The sequence below is a fragment of the Mytilus trossulus genome, chromosome 11 (assembly GCF_036588685.1).
Source record: "Mytilus trossulus isolate FHL-02 chromosome 11, PNRI_Mtr1.1.1.hap1, whole genome shotgun sequence".
In the NCBI taxonomy this organism is placed as follows: Eukaryota; Metazoa; Mollusca; class Bivalvia; order Mytilida; family Mytilidae; genus Mytilus; species Mytilus trossulus.
This window is the reverse complement of record NC_086383.1, coordinates 24543869-24555413: the sequence shown is the minus strand read 5'-3', so window position 1 is coordinate 24555413 and position 11545 is coordinate 24543869. Positions and strand designations below refer to the sequence as shown.

The 11545-nt window shown below is 32.7% G+C and overlaps 1 protein-coding gene across 1 annotated transcript; it reads left to right on the top strand.

Annotated features, from left to right (window-relative positions):
• Positions 1 to 2028: 2028 nt before the first annotated feature.
• On the top strand, positions 2029 to 10736 carry LOC134689882 (uncharacterized). Its single transcript, XM_063549851.1, has 13 exons — positions 2029 to 2082; positions 2849 to 3001; positions 3310 to 3602; positions 4028 to 4112; positions 4463 to 4846; positions 5365 to 5664; positions 6141 to 6272; positions 6434 to 6859; positions 7587 to 7886; positions 8282 to 8728; positions 9292 to 9738; positions 10111 to 10221; positions 10593 to 10736. The coding sequence occupies exons 1-13, from the start codon at positions 2029 to 2031 to the stop codon at positions 10734 to 10736; spliced, it is 3276 nt and encodes a 1091-aa protein (XP_063405921.1).
• Positions 10737 to 11545: the final 809 nt, after the last annotated feature.

The window sequence follows — 11545 nt, the reverse complement described above, 5'->3', positions numbered from 1 at the left end:
TTTGTTTCATTTAGTTTTAGTTTTAATTTTTTTCTCCTCCACTGAAACATGAGTTAATATTATTCACTAAGCAAGCTTAGTATCTCTTTAAAGCCATATATATATATATTTCTAATGACTTATAAAGTATATTTGCATGTTTCAATGTTCTCGATACATGATGAGTAATTGCCTATATTCTTAAATAAACTTTGAACTTAGTAAGTAACACTGTAAACATATATTATCTCGTGTGTGTTCTTCAGTAGCATGCATGTTCCACTATATTGCATTATTTTAAATACAGTGGTTATAATTGAATTATACCTTGAACATGTAATATGGAGAGAGCTTTTATATGCTGTGCCTGTTGCTAATCCTTTTCATATCTAATGAATAAAATATGTTTAAAATCAAAATATTTAAGAAATGTTTCCTTATCACAAATTTGCAAGTGACTTGGCACTTACGAAACATTTGTTCAATGACAAAATTTAATATAGCTTAATACGTATTTTACATGCATATATTTATTATAGTTGATATACCACAGACAGTAAGCTTTCGTGAACTAAGATATAGTTATGTGTTCTTAAATTTTTTTTGTGTTTGTTTTTGAAGGTTTATAGTTTATACTGCGTACACTATAATATGTTTTACTAAAATCGTACCAAAGCATATAGGAATGTATTCACTCCATCCATTGCGCGTACAACTAAGTAACTTGTTTCCAAGTAACCGATAACCAGCTTGGCATGAAAAGGTGGCAGTAGATCCTACTCCTGTACCGTTTAGATTAGCTTTCCCGTATTCAATCTGTAAATCCTCACATTCAACTGCAATAATATATTGAAGTCATAGTCTAAATATTTTTTAACAAATAGTGAAAATACGTTCATTCCATATGTTCCTTTCTTGTTAAACTTACGAAGGAATAATTTGAACTTCACCGCTGTGATAAATAGCTAGCTATGCTGTATGTAGAAGTTCTCTAACAAAAACAAGGCGATATGTACTTCATATATAGGCGTTTTAGTAATATTGCTACATAGAAATGGAAAGTAAACAATTTGGATGCAGATATCATCTCTGTTGTCGAAAATGTGGTTGTATTAAGTGAAACAACAGTGATGAGTTATATATAAACAAAAAAGCGTCTGCTTTGAAAGGAGGATATACAAATTAATTAATGTTATTAAACATAAGCAAAGCTCCAAAGACTATTAAAGGTAACATCGACGTCTGCGTAAAATACGAGCCCTCTTTATAAGAACATCAAAACTTGTTAATTTAATTATGTGATCTGTATTAAATGCATTACAGATTTGTTTTGTGTGTGAAAGTAGATAATACTTGGACGTATGCAAATGATATATACTGGAATCACATTTTTCAAATGTAATTTCAAGGAATAAGAAAATTTAAAAATATTGTCACTAAAACCGGTTTCTACAAGGGACGAAGAAGCACCAACAGCTTCAACAATAAACAGAATCCATATCGCACAACGAACACTTCAAAAACTCAAAATTAGAAAAGTTGAAACAATGCAAACGAGAAAAATAATACAGGCCTAATTTAAAACAGATAACAGAATAAAAAAATGATTATAAGCAAATAACGACAATCACTTATTTACAGGGCCTAACTTAAGACAGTCAGTCTCATACATAACATATAACGATGACACTTGTTGGCAACGGTCCACATTTATCTTTTAATTATAAGATAACATTGCTATTACATACTTACATACACAACACGGTCTATTACCACAGCATTTTCCTTTATTTACAAATCCTGGACCGAACATGGTAAAACAACTTAAATCTGTGTTCACACCGCATCTTCCATTCGAGGCCTCACATTGACGAGTAAGTTCTTAAAAGAGAAAATAATTGTATTATGTATGTGTCTACTTTCACTTGTATGATAGTCGTATACAATTTCATTATTAGATCATTTTGATAGTTACATATTTATATGTGTATTTAAGAAACATGTACATTGTATTTCCTTTGACCAAAGATTACATAAATATATTCATAGATGGAAAATTCACATCAGCTCAGTAAAAATGATACACTTTCACCCGAATTGCATGTAAATGCAGTTTTAATATTTCTGTCGTAAACACATTAATATTTAACATCCAAATACAATGTATATCAAGTATATGTTGATCTTTTCGATGAACTGTGACCATTGTTTACAACAAGGTCAGTCATAAATAAAATGTAACTTACTGCCTGCATTCGATACATGGTATACGCTGAGGGCAAACACAAACATGTGCCAACAATTTGACATGATATGGTGCTGAAATATTGTCATTGATAATATTATATGACTTACAATATTACACTTAGTCTAACATTGATATCAGGTTATGAAACAGTGAACTTATAACATAGAAATAAGAAAATGTGGTATCATTGCCAATGAGACAAATTTCCACAGGAGACCAAATAATTCAGAGCTAAACAACAATAGGCCAGCGTAATGTGTAAAACCCATACCTCATAGTCAGCCATAAAAAACCATGAAATGACACATTATGTTAATTAATTCAAACGAGAAAACAGCCTGTTTTATTTAGAAAAAAAATAAATCAAAAAGCTTATATGATTAACAGCAATAAACGAAAACCACTGATGAACAGTGTGACATGGGGAAAAAAAAGACAATAACCAGAGATTCAAAGTCGACAGCCTGAGATTTAATGTCTAGAACTAAAGATGTTTAGTCTAACTAAGATTTACAGTCTATCGTTGATGATTAACAATCTATCGTTGATGATTAACAGTCTATCGGTGATGATTTACAGTCTATCGTTGATGATTTACAGTCTAACGTTGATGATTTACAGTCTATCGTTGATGATTTACAGTCTACCGTTGATGATTTAAATTCTGTCGTTGATGGTTTACAGTCTATTGTTGGTGATTCAAATTATGTCGTTGATGGTTTACAGTTAATATTTGATGATTTACAGTCTATCGTTGATGGTTTACAGTCTATCGTTGATAATTTACAGTCAATCGTGGATGATTAACAGTCTATCGTTGATGATTTACAGTATATCGTTGATGAGTTACAGTCTATCGGTGGTGATTACCAGTCTATCGTTGATGATTTACAGTCTATCGTTGATGATTTACAGTCTATCGTTGATGGTTTACAGTCTATCATTAATGATTTACAGTCTATCGTTGATGATTTACAGTCTATCGTTGATGATTTACAGTCTATCGTTGACAATAACAGTCTATCGCGGATGATTTACAGTATATCGTTGAAAATTTTCAGTCTAAAGTTGATGATTTATAGTTTATTGTGGATGACTTACAGTCTGTCGTTTATGATTTACAGTCTATCGTTGATGATTTGCAGTCGAACATTGATGATTCACAGTCTATCGTGGATGTTTTACAGTCTGTCGTTGATGATTTACAGTTTATCGTTTTTAATTTACAGTCTATCGTTGATGATCTCAAGTCTATCGGTGCTGATTACCAGTCTATCGTTGATGATTTACAGTCTATCGTTGATGATTTACAGTCTACCATTGATGATTTAAATTCTGTCGTTGATGGTTTACAGTCTATTGTTGATGATTTATAGTATATCGTTGATGAGTTACAGTCTATCGGTGATGATTACCAGTCTATCGTTGATGGTTTATAGTCTATCGTTGATGATTTACAGTCTATCGTTGATGGTTTACAGTCTATCGTTGATAATCTACAGTCAATCGTGGATAATTAACAGTCTATCGTTGATGATTTACAGTCTATCGTTAATGATTTACAGTCTATAGTTGATGGTTAACAGTCTATCGTCGATAATTTACAGTCTATCGTTGATAATTTACAGTTCATCGTTGATGATTTACAGTCTATCGTTGAAAATTACAGTCTTTCGCGGATGATTTACAGTCTATAGTTGATGATTTGCAGTCTAACGTTGATGATTTACAGTCTATTGTGGATGATTTACAGTCTATCGTTTATGATTAACAGTCTATCCTGGATGATATACATTTAAGCGTTGATGATTTACAGTCTATCGTTGATGATTTACAGTCTACCGTTGATGATTTAAATTCTGTCGTTGATGGTTTACAGTCTATCGTTGATAATTTACAGTCAATCGTGGATGATTAACAGTCTATCGTTGATGATTTACAGTATATCGTTGATGAGTTACAGTCTATCGGTGGTGATTACCAGTCTATCGTTGATGATTTACAGTCTATCGTTGATGATTTACAGTCTATCGTTGATGGTTTACAGTCTATCATTAATGATTTACAGTCTATCGTTGATGATTTACAGTCTATCGTTGATGATTTACAGTCTATCGTTGACAATAACAGTCTATCGCGGATGATTTACAGTATATCGTTGAAGATTTTCAGTCTAAAGTTGATGATTTATAGTCTATTGTGGATGACTTACAGTCTGTCGTTTATGATTTACAGTCTATCGTTGATGATTTGCAGTCGAACATTGATGATTCACAGTCTATCGTGGATGTTTTACAGTCTGTCGTTGTTGATTTACAGTCTATCGTTTTTAATTTACAGTCTAGCATTGATGATTTCAATTATATCGTTGATGATCTAAAGTCTATCGGTGCTGATTACCAGTCTATCGTTGATGATTTACAGTCTATCGTTGATGATTTACAGTCTACCGTTGATGATTTAAATTCTGTCGTTGATGGTTTACAGTCTAATGTTGATGATTTACAGTATATCGTTGATGATTTACAGTCAAACGTTTATGATTTAAATTCTGTCGATGATGGTTTACAGTCTATCGTTGATGGTTTACAGTTTATCGTTGATAATCTACAGTCAATCGTGGATGATTAACAGTCTATCGTTGATGATTTACAGTATATCGTTGATGAGTTACAGTCTAGCGGTGATGATTATCAGTCTATCGTTGATGATTTACAGTCTATCGTTAATGATTTACAGTCTACTGTTTATGATTGAAATTCTGTCGTTGATGGTTTACAGTCTATCGTTGATGATTTACAGTCTATCGTTGATGGTTTACAGTCTATCGTTGATAAGTTACAGTTTATCGTTGATGAGTTACAGTCTATCAGTGATGATTACCAGTCTAGTGTTGATGATTAACAGTCTATTGTTGATGATTTACAGTCCATCGTTGATGGTTTATAGTCTATCATTAATGATTTACAGTCTATCGTTGATGATTTACAGACTATCGTTTATGATTTACAGTCTATCGTTGACAATTACAGTCTATCGCGGATGATTTACAGTATATCGTTGAAGATTTTCAGTCTAAAGTTGATGATTTATAGTCTATTGTGGATGACTTACAGTCTGTCGTTTATGATTTACAGTCTATCGTTGATGATTTGCAGTCGAACATTGATGATTCACAGTCTATCGTGGATGTTTTACAGTCTGTCGTTGATGATTTACAGTTTATCGTTTTTAATTTACAGTCTATCGTTGATGATCTCAAGTCTATCGGTGCTGATTACCAGTCTATCGTTGATGATTTACACTCTATCGTTGATGATTTACAGTCTACCATTGATGATTTAAATTCTGTCGTTGATGGTTTACAGTCTATTGTTGATGATTTAAAGTATATCGTTGATGAGTTACAGTCTATCGGTGATGATTACCAGTCTATCGTTGATGGTTTATAGTCTATCGTTGATGATTTACAGTCTATCGTTGATGGTTTACAGTCTATCGTTGATAATCTACAGTCAATCGTGGATAATTAACAGTCTATCGTTGATGATTTACAGTCTATCGTTAATGATTTACAGTCTATAGTTGATGGTTAACAGTCTATCGTTGATAATTTACAGTCTATCGTTGATAATTTACAGTCCATCGTTGATGATTTACAGTCTATCGTTGAAAATTACAGTCTATCGCGGATGATTTACAGTCTATAGTTGATGATTTGCAGTCTAACGTTGAGGATTTACAGTCTATTGTGGATGATTTACAGTCTATCGTTTATGATTAACAGTCTATCCTGGATGATATACATTTAAGCGTTGATGATTTACAGTCTATCGTTGATGATTTACAGTCTACCGTTGATGATTTACAGTCAATCGTGGATGATTAACAGTATATCGTTGATGGTTTACAGTATATCGTTGATGAGTTACAGTCTATCGGTGGTGATTACCAGTCTATCGTTGATGATTTACAGTCTATCGTTGATGATTTACAGTCTATCGTTGATGGTTTACAGTCTATCATTAATGATTTACAGTCTATCGTTGATGATTTACAGTCTATCGTTGATGATTTACAGTCTATCGTTGACAATAACAGTCTATCGCGGATGATTTACAGTATATCGTTGAAGATTTTCAGTCTAAAGTTGATGATTTATAGTCTATTGTGGATGACTTACAGTCTGTCGTTTATGATTTACAGTCTATCGTTGATGATTTGCAGTCGAACATTGATGATTCACAGTCTATCGTGGATGTTTTACAGTCTGTCGTTGATGATTTACAGTCTATCGTTTTTAATTTACAGTCTAGCATTGATGATTTCAATTATATCGTTGATGATCTCAAGTCTATCGGTGCTGATTACCAGTCTATCGTTGATGATTTACAGTCTATCGTTGATGATTTACAGTCTACCGTTGATGATTTAAATTCTGTCGTTGATGGTTTACAGTCTATTGTTGATGATTTACAGTATATCGTTGATGAGTTACAGTCTATCGGTGATGATTACCAGTCTACCGTTGATGATTTACAGTCAAACGTTTATGTTTTAAATTCTCTCGATGATGGATTACAGTCTATCGTTGATGGTTTACAGTCTAACGTTGATAATCTACAGTCAATCGTGGATGATTAACAGTCTATCGTTGATGATTTACAGTATATCGTTGATGAGTTACAGTCTAGCGGTGATGATTGTCAGTCTATCGTTGATGATTGACAGTCTATCGTTAATGATTTACAGTCTACTGTTTATGATTGAAATTCTGTCGTTGATGGTTTACAGTCTATAGTTGATGATTTACAGTCTATCGTTGATGGTTTACAGTCTATCGTTGATAAGTTACAGTTGATCGTTGATGAGTTACAGTCTATCAGTGATGATTACCAGTCTAGTGTTGATGATTAACAGTCTATTGTTGATGATTTACAGTCCATCGTTGATGGTTTATAGTCTATCATTAATGATTTACAGTCTATCGTTGATGATTTACAGACTATCGTTTATGATTTACAGTCTATCGTTGACAATTACAGTCTATCGCGGATGATTTACAGTATATCGTTGATGATTTCAGTCTAAAGTTGATGATTTACAGTCTATTGTGGATGACTTACAGTCTGTCGTTTATGATTTACAGTCTATCGTTGATGATTTACAGTCGAACATTGATGATTCACAGTCTATCGTGGATGATTTACAGTCTGTCGTTGATGATTTACAGTCTATCGTTTTTAATTTACAGTCTAGCGTTGATGATTTCAATTCTATCGTTGTTGATCTCAAGTCTATCGGTGCTGATTAGCAGCCTATCGTTGATGATTTACAATATATCGTTGATGATTTACAGTCTACCGTTGATGATTTAAATTCTGTCGTTGATGGTTTACAGTCTATTGTTGATGATTTACAGTATATCGTTGATGAGTTACAGTCTATCGGTGATGATTACCAGTCTATCGTTGATGATTTACAGTCTATCGTTGATGATTTACAGTCAAACGTTTATGATTTAAATTCTGTCGTTGATGGTTTACAGTCTATCGTTGATGGTTTACAGTCTATCGTTGATGATTTACAGTATATCGTTGATGAGTTACAGTCTAGCGGTGATGATTATCAGTCTATCGTTGATGATTTACAGTCTATCGTTAATGATTTACAGTCTACTGTTTATGATTGAAATTCTGTCGTTGATGGTTTACAGTCTATCGTTGATGATTAACAGTCTATCGTTGATGGTTTACAGTCTATCGTTGATAATTTACAGTTTATCGTTGATGAGTTACAGTCTATCAGTGATGATTACCAGTCTATTGTTGATGATTAACAGTCTATCGTTGATGATTTACAGTCTATCGTTGATGATTTACAGTCTATCGTTGATGGTTAACAGTCTATCGTTGATGGTTTACAGTCTATCGTTATTGATTTACAGACTATCGTTGATGATTTACAGTCTATCGTTGACAATTACAGTCTATCGCGGGCGGATGATTTACATTATATCGTTGATGATTTAAGTCTAAAGTTGATGATTTACAGACTATTGTGGATGACTTACAGTCTGTCGTTTATGATTTACAGTCTATCGTTGATGATTTACAGTCGATCATTGATGATTCACAGTCTATCGTGGATGATTTACAGTCTGTCGTTGATGATTTACAGTCTGTCGTTTTTAATTTACAGTCTAGCGTTGATGATTTCAATTCTATCGTTGATGATCTCAAGTCTATCGGTGCTGATTACCAGTCTATCGTTGATGATTTACAGTCTATCGTTGATGATTTACAGTCTACCGTTGATGATTTAAATTCTGTCGTTGATGGTTTACAGTCTATTGTTGATGATTTACAGTATATCGTTGATGAGTTACAGTCTATCGGTGATGATTACCAGTCTATCGTTGATGATTTACAGTCTATCGTTGATGATTTACAGTCTACCGTTTATGATTTAAATTCTGTCGTTGATGGTTTACAGTCTATCGTTGATGATTTACAGTCTATCGTTGATGGTTTACAGTCTATCGTTGATAATCTACAGTCAATCGTGGATGATTAACAGTCTATCGTTGATGATTTACAGTATATCGTTGATGAGTTACAGTCTAGCGGTGATGATTACCAGTCTATCATTGATGATTTACAGTCTATCGTTAATGATTTACAGTCTACTGTTTATGATTTAAATTATGTCGTTGATGGTTTACAGTCTATCGTTGATGATTTACAGTCTATCGTTGATGGTTTACAGTCTATCGTTGATAATTTACAGTTGATCGTTTAAGAGTTACAGTCTATCAGTGATGATTACCAGTCTATTGTTGATGATTAACAGTCTATCGTTGATGATTTACAGTCTATCGTTGATGATTTACAGTCTATCGTTGATGGTTAACAGTCTATCGTTGATGGTTTACAGTCTATCGTTATTGATTTACAGACTATCGTTGATGATTTACAGTCTATCGTTGACAATTACAGTCTATCGCGGGCGGATGATTTACATTATATCGTTGATGATTTAAGTCTAAAGTTGATGATTTACAGACTATTGTGGATGACTTACAGTCTGTCGTTTATGATTTACAGTCTATCGTTGATGATTTACAGTCAATCATTGATGATTCACAGTCTATCGTGGATGATTTACAGTCTGTCGTTGATGATTTACAGTCTGTCGTTTTTAATTTACAGTCTAGCGTTGATGATTTCAATTCTATCGTTGATGATCTCAAGTCTATCGGTGCTGATTACCAGTCTATCGTTGATGATTTACAGTCTATCGTTGATGATTTACAGTCTACCGTTGATGATTTAAATTCTGTCGTTGATGGTTTACAGTCTATTGTTGATGATTTACAGTATATCGTTGATGAGTTACAGTCTATCGGTGATGATTACCAGTCTATCGTTGATGATTTACAGTCTATCGTTGATGATTTACAGTCTACCGTTTATGATTTAAATTCTGTCGTTGATGGTTTACAGTCTATCGTTGATGATTTACAGTCTATCGTTGATGGTTTACAGTCTATCGTTGATAATCTACAGTCAATCGTGGATGATTAACAGTCTATCGTTGATGATTTACAGTATATCGTTGATGAGTTACAGTCTAGCGGTGATGATTACCAGTCTATCATTGATGATTTACAGTCTATCGTTAATGATTTACAGTCTACTGTTTATGATTTAAATTATGTCGTTGATGGTTTACAGTCTATCGTTGATGATTTACAGTCTATCGTTGATGGTTTACAGTCTATCGTTGATAATTTACAGTTGATCGTTTAAGAGTTACAGTCTATCAGTGATGATTACCAGTCTATTGTTGATGATTTACAGTCTATCGTTGATGATTTACAGTCTATCGTTGATGATTTACAGTCTATCGCTGATGATATACAGTCTATCGTTGATGATTTACAGTCTATCGCTGATGATATACAGTCTATCGTTGATGATATACAGTCTATCGTTGACAATTACAGTCTATCGCGGATAATTTACAGTCTATCGTTGATGGTTTTCATTATATCGTTGATGATTTACAGTCTATTGTGGATGATTTACAGTCTATCGTGGATGATTCACGGTTAAGCGATGATGATTTACAGTCTATCGTTGATGATTTACAGTCTACCGTTGATGATTTAAATTTTGATGTTGATAGTTAACAGTCTATTGTTGATGATTTACAGTATATCGTTGATGAGTTACAGTCTATCGGTGATGATTACTAGTCTATCGTTGATGATTTACAGTCTATCGTTGAAAATTTACAGTCTACCGTTTATGATTTGAATTCTGTCGTTGATGGTTAACAGTCTATCGTTGATGATTTACAGTATATCGTTGATGATTTACAGTATATCGTTGATGGTTTACAGTCTATCGTTGAAAATTTACAGTCTACCGTTTATGATTTAAATTCTGTCGTTGATGGTTTACAGTCTATCGTTGATGATTTACAGTCTAGCGTTCAAACATAGCAGTCTATCGTTCAAACAAAGCTGAATTTTTAATTGTTTGAATCAGATTAATTTATAAAATAATTTGGAAATAAGTTATTACGAATAAAATAGAAAATTACGTTCTAAGACTTTTATATATTTGTTAATCTATCAATTCTTGATAACAGATCTTCCAAAATTGTTTGATACATGTTTCAAAAACAATTATTGACCCAGAATTTTATTTCTTATTTTAACCGGTTGTAAATTGCTATTTTTAACAACACAGAAAATTGTCCCTGGGATCAAAAGATCGCTATGATAAACTGAATCCCCCCTTGTTATAGAAAATTTACTTCTCACCTAATTCTTATTTTCCATTCAAAATAGTTATTAGCACTAAAATAATGTGTTTCGTTATGTTTGATCAATATTCAGTTGTAATTTGTTTTTTTTTTATCTTTTATTTGTTTTTCAATAGTCAGGATTTTATACACCCCATAACACTACCACCTGACAATGGTATCAATGGGTAAATATACAAAATGTATCTCTGACTTATTAATTTTTAACAATAAGAATATTTTAGGTTACATATAAATTGTAATTTTATGAAGAGTCAACATTAAGAAACTATCTGTATCGATAAATAAAAGCTGAACATTGAATTCATAAAGTTTACGTATAATTTTATGGTGAAATTGAAACATTAGCATTTTTGAGAAAAAAAAAGAAAAAAAAACCAAGATGGTCCCTTTTGCGGCATGAAATATGCAAAGTTCTTGAACCAATGCTTCAGCAGTTTATTATTTCTATTGAAACGTTCTTTGATAACTTAAATGGTTGGA

Coding starts and splice junctions, on each gene's coding strand:
- LOC134689882 (XM_063549851.1), top strand. CDS start 2,029: ATGGAAAATTCACATCAGCTCAGTAAAAATGATACACTTTCACCCGAA. Junction 5,665..6,140: donor GTGATGATTACCAGTCTATC/GTTGATGGTTTA, acceptor GATGGTTTACAG/TATATCGTTGATGAGTTACA. Junction 8,729..9,291: donor TTGATGGTTTACAGTCTATC/GTTGATGATTTA, acceptor GATGATTTACAG/ACTATTGTGGATGACTTACA.